Below are 22,366 nucleotides of genomic sequence, written 5' to 3' on the forward strand. Positions count from 1 at the left end.
ACAACTTCTTCAAAATTCTGCTGCCAGGATAACAACCTGCTGTTCTAAATCCATGAACATATTACACCGATTCTCTCTCAACTTCACTGGCTCCCTGTTAACTACTGAATACAATACTAAACACCACTCTTAACATTTAAAGCTCTCCACAACCCCACTGATCTCCTAAAGACTGACACTCCTCTCGCTCACTCAGATCCTCATCTACAGCTCGACTTTCTGTACCGCACATCAGACTCAGTGCTATGGGAGCTCGAGCGTCTCTCCTAGTGCTCCTCAACTCGGGAATTCTATTCCCTCTCATATATGTCAGCTCGACACATTTTAAAACTTCCCTCTAAACTTATCTTTTCAAACTAGCATACCAATTGTGAATTTTGCATTGCTACTGCCGGTCATCTTTGTTTGTTTGCTAATTATTGGTTTTTGATTAATCATTCTCTTTTTTTAACTTAACTAATGTTGCTTAATCGTATTGTAAGGCGACCTTGAGTGCTAAGATTATAAAACGGGATTTTCTAATGGCCAAATGTAACTAAAACGATTGTTCAGCCTTACCTATGAAATGTAATCCCCCGGAATCTGGTTTGGAGCGTACAGCGGTTTGTACAATCCCAAGCAGCACGTTATTCATTACTTCACTCCACAGCAGTGCCACTCGCAATATGGCGGTGACGTTGACGTACGATGCTGCTGGCCTTGTGGCGTCTAGTAATTAATTCTATGTCTATGGTCTGTCTGTGCTGCCAGGTTCTAGAAGGATAAGCCAGAGAAGGGTCGGTTTTAAAAATTAATTTTAAAGAAGACTCCTGTATTGTTTCTAACCTTGTTTTTATTGGATTTATTGATTTTAACCTCCACCGGCACTTTGATGTTTTTTGGAAGTATGCGTGTGTGTAAACACAATAACTTGAGTGTGCTTTCACTTAGGTCAACCAAATTTTGCATACAAGTATTGGGTACAAAACGTAGATTTCTAGCAACTTTTGGACGCTTTCTGCTAACCGGAAGTGGTACTTTACCTTTAATTCATACAACTGCAGAGTCCAATTCAACTTTACTTTCATAATAATTGTTCAATATATTAAGTTTGATTTGTTGTTGATAGTTTTTTAATGTACATAATATAAAAATAACCAGTAACGATAACATGCAGTGAATCCACTTGACTTGAACATTCCTAGTTCTCATCCTCTTTCTCTGTACGTTTAGCATTCATTTGCTGTTTCCTGAGCAGCTCTTCTTTTCTCCACCCTAGCGGCCTGCTACTTCTCTTCTTTCGTCAACATCTTTTTGTGTTAAAACTGATTAAGTCAGTGCTTGTGTTGCAATTACTTAGTACGTTTGATTTAATTTTTCAATTAAGCTGGCACTTAAGTCTTCAATCTGCCTCAAGAATGATTTAAGATATGAAGAATTAGGGGAAGTGACGGCAAAGGTGGTAGGGATGACAACGGCACCCGTACGCATGTGCCGCACGGCCGCCCCTGCTGCGCTACAATAACAAAGTAAAAATAAAAAGAGGAATAACCTTGGAGGTCAATCATCACCCCGAAAGCGGACAGTAGACGTCACGTAGTATATGTGTACCAAATTTCAGGTCAATAGTTCAAACGGTTTGCGAGCGACAGGTGATTTAAAATCTTGGACAGACAAACGCACAGCTAGGGTAGCGTATTAAATAAGAAGATAATCATTGTCTTGCAGTTTACTCCTCAAATATCCAGCTCCATATCTGAGAACGTCAGGGGGAGTCCACTTCCAAATTTTTTTTTTTTCCTCAGCCCTGCACTTTTTTGGAGCACTCGTTTTATGGATTGTTTTAATAAAAGCACTATAGCACTTTTCACCATCCCCTTGTTTGGTGTGTTTTGTCCTCATCAGCTCAGCTCATCTGGTTCCGTTATTGGCGGTGTCGGGTTCAAGAGGCTCCCAAAAGCAAAGAGGGAGTAAGGAGCCGACCAGCACCATCACACCTCTCCCAATTTCCACTCACCTGGGTTAGGTGACGCGGCTTCCTTTATGCCAGATTTAAGAGTATGCCTGGTGCCACCATATTACACTCCAGAAGCACTACCAGGTCAGACAGAACCTCCTTTAAACAAGGAATCCTCCTCCCTGCAGCTCCCCCTGGTGACTCTCATTGGGTCTACAACTCTAATGCAAATATAACGTGCCACCTATAGTATTGGGGAGCACATGCCCCCCAGAGGCTGCTTCCCTCCATCCATCAATTATAAAGGCTCCCTGGCCAGAATGAGGGAAATATCCACCCTGGCTGGAATTCCAGATAATCTGTGTCCTCTATGACAAAAGACAGGACAGACCCTTGTCTGTTTGTTATTTGAATGTTTCGTTTCCCAGCCACCTCCATAATTCTTACATTTGCTCCTTGTTGGCAGCCTATGACAATATGCCATTTGAGAACCCAAAGGTCTGCAGCTGTGCTCTTGTCGAGGATGTTGACCTCCTGGCCTCCTCCAACTGTGCTTTTCAGGCCTGCATTTTAAAAAAAGAAAAGCGCACCACACATTTCAGCCATCTACTGCCATCTAGTGCTGGATCAGTGTACTGCAAAGTAAGCACCATGGTTTTTTTCATGTCATCTGTTTGATTTTAACCTTTGTGTGTTTAAATGCTGTGTATTTATAACATAAAGTCCAATCTCAGAACCTTCTTGTTTTTGTCACACTGGCTTAAGGTAATTCTTGGATCTGTTACTCCAATTGTTCACAGTACCCTTATCTAAATAACCAGGCCTCATGAGTTATTCTGTGGCTGCCCCCCAACTTGATCCTGAACCTGAATGTTATTTATTTTGAGGCAGCAGAATTTTTAGGAATTTCTCTTGGTGTTCTATTCGTATAGATTACAAAAGAAATAAAACTAAATACCACAATACACCATTCATGACACCATCACAGCCTTACACACAATAGTACTGCACAAAACACAAACATATAAAGCCATATAGTAATGTAGAATTAATGAAATAATATATCAAGTAAGTCCTTATAAAATAAACACAAAATTAACACAATTTAGACTGGATGGAGGAGTTCAGAAATTAGGAAAAGAATGAGATGACTCAGAGTCTGAGTTTAACCAGAGAGACTGCGGGAGGTGAGAAAACGTTACAAATGTCTGGCAGTTCTTACCTTTTTACATATGTCGCTACCCCCAGTGCCACCACTGGCTAAACTGGGACTCTAAGAGGAGCCGCCTTCTTGGGCCACCAACACCCCCCAACCGCCCCTCCCTGAATCCGCGACATTAGTGTTTCTAATAACAGCTTTAATTTGAACAGTAAATATATCAATAAACAATAGTAACAAAGGAAGCACATATCGTAAACTTAACTATAACTCTATGATTTGTTCTCTTTATTAATGATGGCCTAATTAGTAATAATAATAATAATAATGGTGCAGGTATCAAACTGCTGTTACTCTTCGCTACTTGATATAGCCAATCGCATCACTTGTGACATGTGATACAACAACAAAAACAATTTTTAAACTACTGCTAAATACTACTACTACAATAATAACTAATAAAAAACTACTACAAATAATGAAAACTGCTTATACTACTACTACAAATAACAACAACAACAAATACTACTACTACTACAATAATAATAAAAAACTACTAACACTGCTACTACTACTACAAAATAAACAATAATAATAAAAAATAACTACTATTAATAATAAAAGATACTCTTGCTAATAATAAAAACTACTACTACTACAATAATAAAAAAACTACTATTAATAATAATAATAACTACTAATACTACTACTACTATTACTCCAAATAAACAAAAACAACTAGGCCTAAATAATTACTACTAGTAAAAATAATAAAAATACTACTATTAATAACAAATAATTACTACTACTACTAATAAAACAACTACTGCTACTTCTAATAATAATAATAATTACTACTACTACAAATAATACAAATACTCCTATTAATAACAAATAATTACTACTACTACTACTACAAAAAAAATACTACTGCTACTTCTAATAATAAATACTACTATTACTACCACTACTAATAATAATAATAAACAACTAACAGTACTACTACAACTACTACTGCTAATAATAATAAAAACTTCTACTACTACTACTACTAATAAAATGTTACTACTGCAACAACTACTATTACTACTAATAAAAGTAAATAATTACTAATGCTACTAGTACTAATAATAATAATGAAAAAATGACTACTACATTTATTCAGCACGCAGTTGAATGTCAGAAAAGTGGACGAGCGCAGCTGCACTGGAACATCAGCACAGTCGGTAGTTGTTACATGAGGTACAATTTTCAGTTTGTGTAATTTGACTTGGTGGAGTGACAAGATCAGCCTCACTACTCTACTTATGTACTGTTTTTATTTCTAGTTTAGCTGATTTCAATTTCTCTCTATATGATGGCACAGGAAATATCAGGGCATGGTCAGAGGTGCCCAAAGGAACTCATGGATTGGCACGGTAAGCATCTGAAGCACTGCTATAGCCGTAGTTTAAAGTTTTCTCCTTTCTAGTTGCACATTTAACTAGCTCTTTGCATTTGGGGAGTTCAGACACCAAAGTGGGATCATTAAAGACATCAAAGACAATAGCTGTAGAATCTGAGTATTTATTCTCAACAGCCAAGACTTGAGAAGTGACACTACAATAGTGTCAACTATCCAACACTTAGTTTCCTTTCATTCACATATTGGCAGAGTGGTACTAAGAAGATCGTTTATAAGGGATAAAGACTCTCCTAAAATTAACATCCACATATCATGCTCTTGAATGTAGATGGTGACAAACAGCAGGTGGCATTGCCAAGAGTTCCCTTTATGCTCACAAACAGCCCCAGACCACACCAGTAGTTTATATCACTGGGGCTTCTTCTATAGCCGGTGGTACAATCACATTTTAACTGACCAGTAAATGCCATTCAGGCTTCAGGTGGTCTCTTCTCAAGCCTTTGTGATTAGAACATTAGAACAATCTGGACAAGAACAATCCATCCAGCCCAACAAAGCCCACCAGTCCTGTCCATTTAATTCTCCTAAAATAACATAAAGTTGAGTTTTGAAAGTCCCTAAAGTCCTCCTGTCTACTACACTACTTGGTAGCTTATTCCATGTCTCTCTGGTTCTCTGTGTGAAGAAAACCTTCTTGATGTTTGTGTGAAATTTCCCCTTAACAAGTTTCCAACTCATGAACTCATTTTAAAGTCACAGTCTCGATCCACTGGACTAGTTCCCTTCATATTTTTAAACACTTCAGCCAGGTCTCCTATTAATCTTCTTTTTCTTAAACTCTAAAGGCTAATAACTCATCCCCTGCAGCCCCTAAATCAGGCTAGTTGTTCTTCTCTGGACTTTGCTAGCAATACTTTTTCTTTTTTGTAGCCTGGAGACCAAACCTGTACCCAGTACTCCAGATGAGGCCCTACCAGTGTGTTATAAAGCTTGAGCAGAAGCTCCTTGGACTTGTACTCTACACATCAAGGCACTATATACCCTGACATTCTCCAAGGTTTGCACACCTGCATTTGGGCAGTTTATCCCATTTGTCCTTGCAGATTCCACCAAGCTTCATTAGATTAGATGGAAAGCACCTGTAAACTGCCATCTTCTGATCTCTCCACAGATGTTCTATGAGGTTTAAGTGTGGGCTTTGGCAAGGCCACTCAAGGCCATTCAGAGACTTGACCTGAAGCCACTCCAGCATTGTCTTGACTCTATGCATCAGATCATCATCATAGAAGCATTCAGACCCCATGATGTGGCACTCCGAATCATGATGAAGTCCACCCTGTTTGCATTCACTCTCTTTGAGATGTTTCTTGAATGTCAGCGAAGTCCACTTGTGGCAAACTGAATCGAAAAGACATCATTCAGAAAGGCGCAGAAAGGTCCAACAATTCACACTGCATGTCAGGGCAAAAACCAAGCCATGAAGTCCAAAGAACTCTCTGTATACCTCTGTGATCAAATTGTGGTGAGGCACAGATCAGGGCAAGGGGATCAAACCATTTCTAAAGCTCAGAGTGTTCCCAGGTGCACAGCGGCTTCCATAACTGTGAAACAGAAGAAGTTTGGAACCATCAGGACTCTTCCTAAAGGTGTCCGTCTGGTGAAACTGAATAGTTTGACAAGAAGGGTTGTGGTCATGGAGCTGTCAAAGAACCCAATGGTCACTCTAACAGAGCTTCAGAAGTTCCTGCTGAGATGGGACAGCCTGTCTGATGAGTGACCATCTCAGGAGCTCTGCAGCATTGAAGCCTTTTACCGTAGGGTGGCTAGATGGAAGAAACTCTTGAGTTGACAGTTTAAAGGAATCAGAGAGCACGAGGAGAACGATTCATCAGTCGTAGGAGACAAAAACTAAACTCTGTGGGCTAAACTCCAAGTACTACGCCTGGTGAAGCGCAGGCACTGCTTACCCCCCGCCTGATACTAACCTTACGGTGAAGCGTGATGGTGGCAGCGTCATTCCATGGGGGTACTTCTGAGAGGCAGGGACAAGGAGACTGGTCAGAATTGAGGGGGAGATGCAGCTAAATACTGAGAGGTCCTTGAAACAAAAAAAAAAAACTGCACACACGATCCCAGACTGGAGTGACTGTTCACCTTTCAGCACAACAATGAACTGAAGCATACAGCCAAGACAACGCTGGAGTGGCTTTGGGTCAAACCTGTCCATGATTGACAAAGCCAAAGCCCAGACTTATACCCCATAGAACATCTGTGGAGAGACCTGGAGATGGCAGTTCACAGACACTTCCCATCCAATCTAACAGAGCTTGAGAGGATCTGTCAGGAAGAATGGGATACACCACCCAAATCCATGTGTGTCAAACTTGTAGAGACTTACCTAAAAAGTCTTGAAACTGGAATTGCTTCCAAAGGGGCTTCTCTACAATGTACTGAATTAAGGGTTTGAATACTTATATGAATGAGAGCTTTCTGGCTTTGATTTTTAATCGATTTGCACACCTTTCTGAAAGCACGTTTTCATTGTGTATTATGGGTCATAACATGTAAATTGATCAGTAAAAATGGCAAATTTATCAATTTAAAACACAACCTACAACACAAAAAAATGTGCAGAAAGTGCAGGGATCTGAATACTTTCTGAATCGGCTGCCCCTTTAGTTTTTTAGGTGCTGCTCTGACAAGACATCACCGCATCAGTTCAGCCTTAGAAAATAAAATCATCAGACATGTCATCAACATGGCAGCTCAGCAACAGGAAAGTGTCGGCAGATGCAAAGCGCGACACGATGGAAAGACGTCATCACTACGCTGATCCAGAAGAACATGAACAGTAAACCAGAATACATTTCAAAAACATTATCGACTGTGGTATGATTATGTGTGATTGACATTTTCGATAGACTTGTTTAAGCCTTTTTTTCTTAAGGATTATTTCCCACTGTAGCGTTTGTGATAAAGAAGCATCTGAAGGCTGTCTTGTTCTGAGCATTTCTGTCTAATTGATAATGCCTTTGATACGTTCTTGTAACTAAGACAGGAATAACGAGTGTTGTGCTCTGTTTGCTTTTGAGCTCTTCATTTGTGATGGTCAATTTTGTAAACTCGTTCTTAAAACGGGCCCCCAAACTGATGTTTACACGATTACAATGACTTCCTTTGTAAGTTGCTTTGGGTGAAAGCATTTTCTAAGTGAATAAATGCTACCGTCACACCACTTAAATCAATGTTTACTTGACACACAATCTTCTAAGCAATGTCAATGGAAGCAGTGGTGTCCTTTTGTTAGATGCTAGTGAGGCACAACACCATCAGGGGGCACTGTTGTGTAAAATAACTAGTAAGCTCACCTCAACAGTTTATTATTAAAACATTTATTGGCATTAGTCAACATCAGGTTCTTAAAATCACTTATTTTGTTTTAATTTTCCTTTATATACTTAATGTAATTTCTTATGCAGAAATATACTGCTTTTTGCAGAATGTGATGTCACATTACACAACGTTTTGTCATGGGGTATGTCAGCTTTGCCAGTCGTAGCTGCTGATCTCATCCCTTGCATCTTGTCACATTTACTGACCGAGTGTCGATCTTCTAGACCAGAGGTTCTCAAACTCGGTCCTGGGGACCCACTGTGACTGAAGGTTTTTGTTCCAAGCAGATCAGTGACAACAATTGATAACAACGATCTCATTTAATTAGCTGGAATTTTTTTCTCTTATTCTGCATTCAGAAAAGCTTGGCAACATGATTTTTACATTTATAAGACACTAGGAGGTTCGCCCCCTGCTCACTTCGCTCACCAACCCTCCCGGCCAGCGCTACGTGCCAGCCACTTCATGTCTCTGTTGTGAAGAGGGGGGCGGAACGCATCCCGAAAAGATGCGTCTGCTCCGAAACCCTCTGTTAAATGGTGATACAATGGGAAACAAATCCATTTTTTTATTTCCTATTTGTTCGAGCTGCTGCTGCTCCTCCTCAAGCGGCACTTTGAACATTTAAAAGCCTGTACAGCAGCTGTCCTACTCTTTGTCTTTTATTTCTGGCCCTGGACGTGATTAAATCTCTTGGCTCAAAGTCTTGACTCATGGGACATGAGTTCTTGATATGTTTTAGTTTATAATTTAAAAATGGAAAAAGGATTTGAAAATCTAACATCATCACATTAAAGTTCAATAAATTCTGAAAAGAATGATCCCTCCATCCATCCATCATCCAACCTGCTATATCCTAACACTGGGTCACGGGGGTCTGCTGGAGTCAATCCCAGCCAACACAGGGCGCAAGGCAGGAAACAAACCCCGGGCAGGGCGCCAGCCCACCACAGGGCGCTCACACACACACACACACACTCTAGAGACAATTTAGAATCACCAATGCACCTAACCTGCATGTCTTTGGACTGTGGGAGGAAACCCACTCGGACATGGGGAGAACATGCAAACTCCACGCAGGGAAGACCCTCAAAAGAATGATGGCAAACATATAAACAGTACTCTGTGTGTAATGAATCTATATAATATGTAAGTTTCACTTTTTGAAGTGAATTACTGAAATAAATTCACTTTTCAATGATATTCTAATTTATTGATATGCGCCTATATAGTTTTGTAGCTGGCATTGTGGAGGTCTGATGAAGGGTCCTGATAAGCCCCCCCGCTCCCTCATCACCTTGTGGGTTCTGCAACATTACTGGCTACATCGCATTTGAGGAACCTGTCCATATTTGTTGGCTTTCTTAACGTAGCAGCGTGTAACAGGAGGTCATCTACTCATAACTGGAATTATATCAGTTGTTTCAGGTCCTCAGTGCATAGAAGCAACATGTCCCGTTCAGATGTGGCATAACTGAAATCTGCAATCAGTAGCTCCCTAAAACAATAAAGCGATAGCTGATTTATTATTATTATTATTATTTATTTATTTATTATGCTTCTTTTAACTTACATTGACGACCCATGCAGCTCCCAGCGACACACGAGTTGAGAATAAAGCCAATATCTGCCAAACTGGTAAGGGCTGAAAACATTTTCAAGGTACTGTATATCCATATACCTGTATTGTAAACTGCATTTTAACAACTGTGTATACTGAGAATAAAAACTAAAAATAAAAAGGGGCTACTTAGAAGTGAAAACGGAACAGAAAAGGAGTTGCTTTGAGAGGAAACGACTTACCTGTATGTTTTCCTATGGACTGTTCAATGCGTGGATTAAACATGACAGGCGCTATGACCTGAAAGTAGCACCCGTAAGGCGTCTGCACCCTGCACGATCGCTCGGTTTGTGGAGAAAAAAAAAAAACAATAATTGTGAAAAGACCGGTTAGCTTATTTGCATAGGGAGTGGCTTGAGTCATCACGTGAGGTTCGAGTCGGAGACAGCTTTTGGTTTCGCCGGCCTAAAAGCCGGTGAACAGATTTGTCAATGGAAAGTCACTCTCAAGCTGCCTGTTGATACTTAGAAGATCTCGAGTCTCTAGTCCTGAAAATTGCCTCCGGCTTGGGAAGAGACAGTGGGATGTCAAACTAGACACTCGGATTTGACATCGCGACCGGTTTGTTTAAGTTGTGAGGTGCCACGATGGACGGACAAGAGGAGGAGGCGTTGAACGGTGCAGATGAGAACCTGTTAAAACTACTGACGTTTAAAGTGTACAAGAGGCGATGGATCGTCTTGCTGGCGCTCTGTCTGCTGAACTGCTCAAACGCCCTGGTAAGTGTCCAGTGCCCCCTAAACTTATGAGTGTGCACGTGACGCGTGTGATCGCCCATCGGTGTGTGTGCCAGCCCGACCTAGAGTGCGTGCCCGTGCGCGAATGCATGTGACCGCCCGCATTAAAATGTGTGCCGCTCGCGAGTCGTGTGTACACCCGAAGGAGAGCTTGTGCCCGCCCGGCGGGGAGAGTAAGCCCGCATCCCGTTGGCTACCAGCACACTGGATTGAGTAGCAGGAGCAGACAGGACGTTTCCGAGGTGCCCTGACACTTTGGGAACCGGAAGTGGCCTTTTCCGTCAGCCGACACGCCCGTGAAACTTGTACTTATCCTATGGGCATAACCCTGCGGGGCACCGAGTCATCATCCAACTCCACCGTCTTCCCGTTCTTTCACTTCAACAACCTAAGCAGTTTAATTAAAGTTGCGTGCTTTTATAATTCATTCGGATGCCTCAGCTATCCTTAATCTTTACAGCCCAATCAGTGCAGCGCCTCCAGATGTGAAGTGTGCATTAGAAATATTGGCAAGGTGAGTAGTCAATGCAGGATAGATGAAATAGTCAATGTCAGTGGGCATCAGTTATAATAATATATTATATAAATAAAATAAAATATTACAATTATTTTTGCCAGGGTGTAACATTTTAGTTCACTTGCGCTGCTTTTTGTTGACCATGCTACATATGTCCTAGGTGGTGCTGCTGTGAAGTTGATTGCAGCAGAACTCTGTATAAAGGGCATTACCAAATTAGGATACTTCGTATTATTACAGAGGTGATTTAAAATAGATTTATTCAAAGATAAAAACTGTAACAAATCTTAACTCTGCATTAGCATCAAAGCTTAATATTAGTACTGCAGTACAGTAGTATACAGTGGGTTTGAATAAATGTCAATGGATTTTTGACATTTGTCATAAATAAATATTTTATATTGATTTATGTGTGAAACCATTGCTTTGTGTGCTTTCAGAAAACAGAGTTTTAGAAAAATACTCAGCATGGGAGAAAAGGAAAATAATTAGCCATAAAAGAGTTAACAAGGATGGCTAGATGGCACTGGAGAGGACAATAAACATAATCCTTACAGTGCTTTAAGCTTTGTCCAGGTTGGAATACGTCTTGTAGAGCAGACAGATAATTGCATCTTCTACTCCTGTCTTTATTCAACAGGCAGACTGCAGTGGGTTCAGGTGGTCTACCGCAAGAGGACTCATATAGTCCAGGACTACTCTCTCAAAGGTCTTCATAATGTGGGACATAAGGGCCACTGATATGTAAAACACAAGAGATATGAGACAGACGAGCCTGTCCTCTGTTTGTGGAAATCGCTGGAAAAGTTGTCAAACGTGGCATGGCCTTTAGTGACAGACTGAACAGGGGGCAGAGGACACCACAAAGTGGCTCAGCACAGTCCTTAAGAACTCGAAGTTCAGTACTGTGGTGTTTCGTGTATGCAGTGGTCTCCTCACTTGGTCAGATACTGATGGTCAGCGGTGGATTCCTCACTGTCCATTCTAGCTGAAATGGTAGCGATAAGGGAGTGAATGGTCATTGGAAGAAAGTGGTGGTGGGGTTGGTAGAAGGAGGGAAAATTCATTAAAAAAAATTGGTTCAGGGTGTTAGATTTGTCCACATCCCTGTCTGGATTGCTTGAGTCCAGTAATTAAGCCCAGTCCGTTCCAGACATCCTTCATGTTATTCTGACTGAGTTTTGTTTTCTATTTGAGCTTTGTAAGTTTCCTCTTCTTCACCTCTCACTGGGCGTCCTTCAGAGCCTCTTTGTCACCAGATTTGAATGCTCTCTTCTTCTCATTCTGGACACTTTTTAGCTCCTTAGTAATCTAGGGCTCAAGGTTGGGAAATTTTGTGAAAAAAACTTTCCTCTATTTTCACGTAAATCATTCTTGGAAACCAGATGAAAATACAGAACAATTCTTTATTTGCACAAATTGTTATGCACAAATGTCTCAGTCCATGGAGTAACCAATTAATAATACAATTCATTCCGTTTTATACTCTTCTATTACTGTTACCTTATCTAATAACATCACGTTTTCTGACTCCTAATATGCAGAATTCTGTCATGTTAGTCAATCGCGCCTACAGCCTCCAGTAATTTCATATACCGTACAGTACATGAGGGTTCTTCCATTATTCTAAGCATCGCTTCATTAATAGTGGTGTCTGACGGGTTTTCCCATTGATTTATTCACCACTTCATATTAGGGGGGCTTGGACTTTCTCACTAGATTGTTCCCACTTTTTAAGGGAGTGTTTATTACTCGTTTACTTCATTTTAACCTTACTAATTGCCTTGGTAGGGCGGCACGGTGGCGCAGTGGTAGCGCTGCTGCCTCGCAGTTAGGAGACCCGGGTTCGCTTCCCGGGTCCTCCCTGCGTGGAGTTTGCATGTTCTCCCCGTGTCTGCGTGGGTTTCCTCCGGGCGCTCTGGTTTCCTCCCACAATCCAAAGACTTGCAGGTTAGGTGGATTGGCGATTCTAAATTGGCCCTAGTGTGTGCTTGGTGTGTGGGTGTGTTTGTGTGTGTCCTGCGGTGGGTTGGCACCCTGCCCTGGATTGGTTCCTGCCTTGTGCCCTGTGTTGGCTGGGATTGGCTCCAGCAGACCCCCGTGACCCTGTATTCGGATTCAGCGGGTTAGAAAATGGATGGATGGATAATTGCCTTGGTGGTTCCTCTGAAGATGACACAACACTCACGGGCTCAAGCTTTAAGCTGCCTTTAGTTACTTTCAGCCCTTTTCCTTTGGCTTTTCATAATCCATTGATATGACTTTAAGTATGCACTTGTATTAAATTGTAAAAATGACCATGTATTGATTAAGAGTATTTGATAAAAATTCTATACAAGGTAGCACACTATTATTGAGAGAACAATAGTGTCACCACAGAAGTTGATATAGATGGATGGAGAGATCAAACAATCAGCACAATTATTCTGTAGTATAGCTGGTTAAGTGCCATGGATTGGTCATCCACAAAAGAAAGGCATCATGGTTTGTGTTATTTTATACAACACCTTTCAAGCACCACTGGTTGTCCTTATGTTTAGGAGATCAGAGGGGTGCAAGTGAGACTAAATGGAGCTATGAACCGGAGACAATATGAGATGGAAATGCATTTCTGAGAATAACGTGTGTTATAACCGCACAAAGTGGAGCCGAGTGCAATTCTGCTTGATGTCACACATGCACTTGTCTTTCTAGCTATTAGAATTCAGCATCATTTGCTCAAGGTGCTGATTAAAAGAAAACAGTTTTAGATAAAGCAAAATGATTCCTTTCCCCAATAGCTCAATTATATAAAAACTGTCACAAGAATGGACAGGAGACATAAAAAGGTTTGGGACAGCCACCTATATAGTATGCCCTGGCTGCAAAAGGGTTACATTTTGAAGAGTTGTGTCTGGTTCAGTGTCCAAACCAGAACTGACGACATGTGGCAAAGATGGCAGCTTTAAAGGTATGGACCGAAAGTGATGTTATCGGGACATGAAGTGACATCATCACGGGTGTCAGAACTGGAAGTGACTTCATCATGGGCCCTCGGAAACCGGAAAGTGACGACATCGGAACAGGAAGGGGTGTCATCACGGGTGCTGGAACTGGAAATTATATCATTATGGGAGCTGGAAAATGGAAAGTAATGTTATCGGGACATGAAGTGACGTCATCACGGGTGTCAGAACTGGAAGTGACTTCATCATGGGCCCTCGGAAACCGGAAAGTGACGACATCGGGACAGGAAGGGGTGTCATCACGGGTGCTGGAACTGGAAATTATATCATCACGGGAGCTGGAAAATGGAAAGTAATATCATCGGGACAGGAAATGACATCATCATGGGCCCCGGAGACTGGAAAGTGATGTCATCAGGACAGGAAGTGACTTCATCATGGGCTCCCAGAAACTGAAAAGTTATGTCATCAGGACAGGAAGTGGTGTCATCACAGGCGCTGGAACTAGAAATGATATCATCACGGGTGCCAGAAAATGGAAAGTGATGTCATCGGGACAGGAAGTGACTTCATCATGGGCCCCCAGAAACTGAAAAGTTATGTCATCGGGACAGGAAGTGACGTCATCACAGGCCACCGGAACCCTGTGGAATTTCCAGTGAATGGTTTGTAGAGGATTGAAAGAAAAAGTCAGTGCACCTTGCCACCTATATAGTATGCCCTGGCTGCAAAAGGGTTACATTTTGAAGAGTTGTGTCTGGTTCAGTGTCCAAACCAGAACTGACGACATGTGGCAAAGATGGCAGCTTTAAAGGTATGGACCGAAAGTGATGTTATCGGGACATGAAGTGACATCATCACGGGTGTCAGAACTGGAAGTGACTTCATCATCGGCCCTCGGAAACCGGAAAGTGACGACATCGGAACAGGAAGGGGTGTCATCACGGGTGCTGGAACTGGAAATTATATCATCACGGGAGCTGGAAAATGGAAAGTAATGTCATCGGGACAGGAAATGACATCATCATGGGCCCCGGAGACTGGAAAGTGATGTCATCGGGACAGGAAGTGACTTCATCATGGGCCCCCAGAAACTGGAAAGTTATGTCATCAGGACAGGAAGTGGTGTCATCACAGGCGCTGGAACTGGAAATGATATCATCACGGGTGCCAGAAAACGGAAAGTGATGTCATCGGGACAGGAAGTGACGTCATCACAGGCCACCGGAACCCTGTGGAATTTCCAGTGAATGGTTTGTAGAGTATTGAAAGAAAAAGTCAGTGCACCTTGCCAGCCCCTGGTCAGGCATGGAATTGTCGCTATTCGGACCCTTGAGCTGCCTCCCATGAGCACGTGTGACAAAAACATAAGCCTGGAGTGTTGGCTACTTATTTTGTGGTTTAAGCATCTGGGTGTGAAGGGATGAGAGAAAAAGGGAAGCTCAAAGGACTTAACCAAATGTAAAAGAAAAATTGCAAGTAGAACGATAAAGCCAATGTTACGTTATGTGACTTTTTGTCTTTTCTTGCCATGCCAGTGCGTGGTCACTTTCAGGTAAAAAGGTAGGGGTGTCCTCCGTAAACTCCCCACTGCACTGCACTTTGTACCCCATCACTTTTCATAGCCACCTCCCAGTTGCTCCACACAATGCGCTGCACTGAAGCAATAATCTATTGTATGGGTGTAGACAAATAAACATTCAAAACTCACCATACAGAACTAGGAATTAAACAATATATAAAATAAGAACTTGGACTGAAAGCAAGTCAAAATTTGAACTGTGTCACCTAACACGAACTAACCTGCGAGCAATAAGGACACCTGAGTAAACAGCCGGCATTTAGGCAACCTGGGGATTTGTCTTTATGTCAAAAGACTCTCTTTAAACGTTTAAACTCTGGACTCTAAATCCCATTTCAAACAAACAAACTCTTGTATATCTTTCTAAATGACGTTTATAGATTGCTTTTAAATTCTGAATCTTTACTGACTTGAACCTTGTATCTTTTAGATGAATCCTTTAGAGAAGGGCTATTCAATTACAAATTCAATTGGGACAGATTTTCAACCCAGGACATGTAGCTGCGCCAGGGGGTGTGGAGTGGGGGGGTGGTTAGAGGCACCCACCACACGACGAACCACCTGGATTGGGACCCGAGTACAACACTTCAGCGCCACACTAGAGCAGTGTGAGGTTTTGTTACGGTGGCTGGAGCGTAATAACAAGTTTTAAACCAACACACATGAATGTATTGAAAAACAAATAAAGTTTGGTCATTGTTTCCCTTTTAAATGTGGTAATATCTGACACGGGCACATCAAAAGGTGCCTAAAAAACAATAAAAAGCTATAATTGAACAGAATCTGGGGTAGTAGTGATACTTGTTTTTCCACTTTTGAAATAAAAAAATAAACATTTTTGTCATATCTGCACAAAATCAAAATAGCGCACAGTATTAGAAATAACATTTGTTTACCTTTTAACTCTTTCAGGGAGGATGTCAACTTTTGTCAAAATTCAGGGGTAGAGGATGGCAATCAGCTGTAAACTGCAACAAAACTCGCCCTTATGTTGTAGTTCCACTCTCTTTGCTTCGTAGCTTTTTTGATTGAACCTCGATTCCCTACGCGTGCATGAGTAGCGAAGAGCAAACAACCTCTAAAATGGCATCGACATCTGGCAAGAGACCCAAGCGAATGTGCAAAGCAAAATACCCCATGGACCTTTTTATGTAATTTCGTTGAATAGGACCCTGACTTGTCGGACTCTGAGTTTGATGCAAGTGATCTGGAGATAAATATCGAAAACAAAAGTGACATACCGGCATCATCTGATCGGTCCCCAGCTGATCGTGGTGCTAAACACATACTGCCTTACAGCAGCGTTCACCTGGGAGGACCATCACTTATGATGACAAGAGGTACAAACCATATTGCGTCACACTGCAACCGCCACCGCCACCCACCTGCTGTGCAAAGACAACCAGGCAGCTGGCCCACCGTGCATTCTTGCTGACCATCAAGGTGCCCCCATGCAGACACTGCTGCCAGAGACGCCGAACATGCGCCAACAGCAGCCACAGCACATAGCTGTTGATTTATGTGTGAAACCATTGCTATGTGTGCTTTTCAGAAAACTGAGTATTTTGGCGAAAATATCCAACCCTCAAAGAGTTCAAATTAAGTAAACATTTTGGTCTTATCTGACCCAGGCACATCACAAATTGTATTTAAAAGAATAAAGAAGAACAATCAATGCAATCAAAGCTATCAGTGCACAAACCCATAACAAGTGATAGCAGTGACTAACACACATGAACACAACGTCTACTGCACACTAAAGCCGCTTTTCCTCTGCATAGTACGGCACGACACGGTTCAGTTCAGCTCACTTTTGCGGGGCTTTCCACTGGGAACAGTACCTGGTACCTGGTCCTTTTTTTAGTACCACCTCAGCCGAGGTTCCAAGCGCGCCGAACCGTTACCAAAATGTGACGTGTAAACTCTGCTGGTCACTGATTGGCCGGAGAAAATCGTCATTACTGCGTCACTGGCTATTCTTTTCTTTAAAGGTAGAGACACGCGGAAGTTTCGAAAGTTCTCCAGCCACTGAGTGTTTGTAAAACCGGGAACAATCACATCCCACCACTCTGAAGCACGGTTAAATGTCCAAACAGATGGTCTGTTGCGGCGACTTTTTGCAAAATGTGGAAGATCTGTAATATACAGAATCAGCATTTTAATGTTACACTGGCAGTTAAGTTCATTTTATGCTTTGCAACAGTGATAAAAGTTAGCTAGTGATGTGCTTTTTTTAGATGCTTAACCTTGCGCGTCATCAAGCTAAAGTGTTGTCGTTGTCTGCGTGTTGTTGTAAAAGTTCCTCGGTGTCACTGCAGTAGAGGCGGCGCAACTATAACGACACGTGAATAATCCCGCCCACTCTAAAGCGGTACTAAACTGCAGTCGAAACGCAAACCGAGCCGAACTGAGCCGAACCAAGGTGAGCTGTACTGAACCGTGTCGTGCCGTACTATGCAGTGGAAAAGCGGCTCAAGTGAACATCAGTTCAAGTCAAGGTGGGGAGCATGCACTGGTATAACGCGTTGCCGCACCCACTACACGATGGATCCTGGTTTGCAACCCCCCAGGCAGACACGCGGCCCAGTCCCACCCACCAGAATTGACACTCTATCTGCCGCAGGCAGGTGTTACGTGGGCGACCCCTTGGCCCGGTCCAGCCACTCGGGTCCCCAACAATGAGGACCTTACGAGCTGGATCACCCTTGGGGAAACGCGCCACATGGCCGTAGTGCCATTACTGACGCTCCCTCAAAATGCAGGTAATGTGCCTCATTCAGGACTCCATGAGTAACACAAAGTTAAACCAGCGGCACCCAAGGATTTTCTGGAGAGAGACAGTACCAAAGGAGTCCAGTCTTCATCTCAGGTCACTGGATAGCGTCCATGTCTCGCAACCATACAGCAAGACAGGAAGCACCAGGACTCTAAAGACTTGGACCTTCGTCCTTTTTCAGAAATATCGGGAGCACCACACACCCCTTTCCAGTGACCTCATGACTCCCCATGCTCTCCCAATCCATCTACTGACTTCACAGGAAGAGTCACCAGAGACATGAGTGTCATTGCCAAGGTAAGTAAACCTCTCGACCCGGTCAACACTCTCTCCACAGACAGACACACTGCTGATGGCCGTGCCCAAGAGGTCATTAAAGGCCTGGCTGTTGGTTTTTATCAGGACACTCGCAAGCCCAGACACTCAGACCCCTCGCCCCAATCAGAGCCTCCATTGACTCCATGAAGATCACAGCATCGTCAGCAAAGTCAAGATCCGTGAATCTTTCTTCACCAACAGACGCCCCACAGCCGCTGGACCCCACGACCTTGCCCAACACCCAGTCCATACAAGCATTGAGCAGAGCAGGAGCAGAACACACCCCTGACGAACCACAGAATCAACTGGGAAAAACGCAGAGGTCTTGTACAGTCCAGCCATGACATCCAGCACCCTCAAGGGGATCCCACGAACCCTCAGGATGTCCCACAGGGCAACTTGACCAACTGAGTCGAACGCTTTATGAAAATCAACAAAGGCTGCAAAGAAACTCTGCCAATATTCGCGTTTGTGCTCCATGAGAACCCTCGGTTCGTTTTAAATCACCAAATGTATGATTATATATATATTTATATATTTGTAAACAAAAAGGTGACGGTATGGCATTGTGTTTGGATCAAGTCTGAGGTATTGTGAAGCCCAGGGCGTGTACGGCCGCCCCAACCCGACACAGACGGGCAAAGAGACACCCGCTTTATTTACAGTTCACAGCACACACAGTAAACCAGCACCAACACAGTCCCTTTTTTTGCCACCAGTCCTTCCGCCTCCCTTCCTCTTCAGGCTTTTTCCTCTTCCTTCCGACTCTGGCTTCCGGAGTAGTGGCTGCTGGCTCCTTTTATAAGGCACCAAGTGCTCGTTTTTACGCTTCTGGCAGCACTTCCGGGTGTGGCAGAAGAACTGCCCATTAGGGCTCAGCAGACCCCTAAGCATTCCCTCTCCTAATATCTAAATATCTCTCTCAACTGTGGTGAGCATACTGGTATAAGAATCATCACCCAGGTGGATGTCACACATTGGTGCTGGTTGAAGTGAGGATGGCACTATATGCAGTAAACAATATTTATTATTATCTATATATATCTGTTATATACAGTGGTGTGAAAAACTATTTGCCCCCTTCCTGATTTCTTATTCTTTTGCATGTTGGTCACACAAAATGTTTCTGATCATCAAACACATTTAATCATTAGTCAAATATAAAACAAGTAAACACAAAATGCAGTTTTTAAATGATGGTTTTTATTATTTAGGGAGAAAAAATCCAAACCTACATGGCCCTGTGTGAAAAAGTAATTGCCCCCTTGTTCAAAAATAACCTAACTGTGGTGTATCACACCTGAGTTCAATTTCTGTAGCCACCCCCAGGCCTGATTACTGCCACACCTGTTTCAATCAAGAAATCACTTAAATAGGAGCTGCCTGACACAGAGACGTAGACCAAAAGCACCTCAAAAGCTAGACATCATGCCAAGATCCAAAGAAATTCAGGAACAAATGAGAACAGAAGTAATTGAGATCTATCAGTCTGGTAAAGGTTATAAAGCCATTTCTAAAGCTTTGGGACTCCAGCGAACCACAGTGAGAGCCATTATCCACAAATGGCAAAAACATGGAACAGTGGTGAACCTTCCCAGGAGTGGCCGGCCGACCAAAATTACCCCAAGAGCGCAGAGACGACTCATCCGAGAGTTCACAAAAGACCCCAGAACAACGTCTAAAGAACTGCAGGCCTCGCTTGCCTCAAGTAAGGTCAGTGTTCACGACTCCACCATAAGAAAGAGACTGGGCAAAAACGGCCTGCATGGCAGATTTCCAAGACGCAAAACCACTGTTAAGCAAAAGAACATTAGGGCTCGTCTCAATTTTGCTAAGAAACATCTCAATGATTGCCAAGACCTTTGGGAAAATACCTTGTGGACTGACGAGACAAAAGTTGAACTTTTGGAAGGCAAATGTCCGTTACATCTGGCATAAAAGGAACACAGCATTTCAGAAAAGAACATCATACCAACAGTAAAATATGGTGGTGGTAGTGTGATGGTCTGGGGTTGTTTTGCTGCTTCAGGACCTGGAAGGCTTGCTGTGATAGATGGAACCATGAATTCTACTGTCTACCAAAAACCCTGAAGGAGAATGTCCGCCATCTGTTCGTCAACTCAAGCTGAAGCGATCTTGGGTGCTGCAACAGGACAATGACCCAAAACACACCAGCAAATCCACCTCTGAATGGCTGAAGAAAAACAAAATAAAGACTTTGGAGTGGCCTAGTCAAAGTCCTGACCTGAATCCAATTGAGATGCTATGGCATGACCTTAAAAGGCGGTTCATGCTAGAAAACCCTCAAATAAAGCTGAATTACAACAATTCTGCAAAGATGAGTGGGCCAAAATTCCTCCAGAGCTGTAAAGACTCACTGCAAGTTATCATAAGCGCTTGATTGCAGTTATTGCTGCTAAGGGTTGCCCAACCAGTTATTAGGTTCAGGGGCAATTACTTTTTCACACAGGGCCATGTAGGTTTGGATTTTTTCTCCTAAATAATAAAACCATCATTTAAAAACTGCATTTTGTGTTTACTTGTGTTATATTTGACTAATGGTTAAATGTGTTTGATGATCAGAAACATTTTGTGTGACAAACATGCAAAAGAATAAGAAATCAGGAAGGGGCAATTACTTTTTCACACCACTGTAGATGGGGTGGTTCTGAGGCTAGGAATCTGCACCGGCAATCAGAAGATTACTGGTTCGAATCCTGTAAATACCAGAAGTGATTCCACTCCAATTTGCAGGGAAAACTCAGGGGTTGGCGGCAGGACTGGCACTCCGGCCACTATAAAATACTTCACACTGTTCCATTCCAACTACTGGGGTGCTGAGATGTCACCCACTGCACGGCTGCACTCATGTCCTAATTTGTGATCCTGAGGTTGGTTTGTCATGTGGTGGGTGCAGCAACACGCTGTATCAATGCATGCCCCCAAACTCCTGTATCTATTATACAGGGTGTCCCAAAAGCCATTATACACTTCCTTTTTTCTATTTCATTCCAGGTATCATTCGGAGAGAATTAAGTCATCAGCATATGACAACTTAGGCTTTGCAGTTTTTGTAAGCATATCATTGCCTTAACCATGGCGGCCCTCTCCACTTTGCCAGGTTAGTCAGACATATCCTGAACATCAAGTTTCCTGACCGATGGATCAGTCGAAGGGGTCCCCTCGAATGGGCTCCGCGCTCCCCTGACCTTACGCCTTGTGACTTTTTTTTGTGGGGTTACACCAAAAGCAAGGTGTATGCCACTAAGCCTCGTAACCTGTCACAGCTTGAGAAAATAATCCGCACGGCCTGCAGCGAGGTCGGGGAAGAGATGCTGCAAAACATCAGTGGCTGAAAGTTGTTGAAAATGGAGGCGCTCATGTGGAGGTATACAATTAGTCTTCAAGGCGTTGGAACGTGATGGCAAGCCTAGCAAGTAAAACTGTAACGGCTCCTTTGTTAATGCTAGAAATATTAATAAATTCAGTTTCTTGTGTAATTTATAGGAATTTATTAAAAGTGTATAGTGACTTTTGGGACACCCTGTTATAGTGCCTTTCATTTTTATCTATCCACGAGCATTTGGATTGGCAGGCATCTGGATATCGGTAGCTTCTAGGGTTCATTTTTTTGTGAATGCCATAAACAAGCTACTGTAGTCGATTAGGCGAGATGTCGGTCTAATAGCTGTTGGCATGAAATCTCCACCTTGATGGCATTGCTGAATGCTTGTTCTGCACTCCACTGCGTAGTTCTCACTTCCATTGTTGCAATGTTAGCTTTGTTTGCGTGTATTTAGTTAGTTTATCTTTCACAATGTCTTTCTGTATTTGCCGTTGTGTTGTTACCTGTTCTGACACAGTTTCTGTATTACAGTGCACCCATATGCAGACTCTGACTTTTAAACTTAAACAGATTCTCTAGGTGAACAAATGCCACACTCAGCATTAGTTTGTTATAGTGCAACATTTTCTTT

At 42.6% G+C, this 22,366-nt stretch overlaps 1 protein-coding gene across 1 annotated transcript in view; it reads left to right on the forward strand.

The window, feature by feature from the left end:
- Positions 1 to 9,887: 9,887 nt before the first annotated feature.
- Positions 9,888 to 22,366, forward strand: part of slc49a3 (solute carrier family 49 member 3) — a 77,953-nt gene continuing 65,474 nt past the window's right edge. Inside the window, exon 1 of the mRNA XM_039758241.1 lies at positions 9,888 to 10,233. Coding sequence (XP_039614175.1) covers positions 10,102 to 10,233 — 132 coding nt within the window. The 5' untranslated portion in view covers positions 9,888 to 10,101. The remainder of the gene's footprint in view (positions 10,234 to 22,366) is intronic.

This window comes from Polypterus senegalus, chromosome 7, assembly GCF_016835505.1.
Source record: "Polypterus senegalus isolate Bchr_013 chromosome 7, ASM1683550v1, whole genome shotgun sequence".
Classification (NCBI taxonomy): Eukaryota; Metazoa; Chordata; class Cladistia; order Polypteriformes; family Polypteridae; genus Polypterus; species Polypterus senegalus.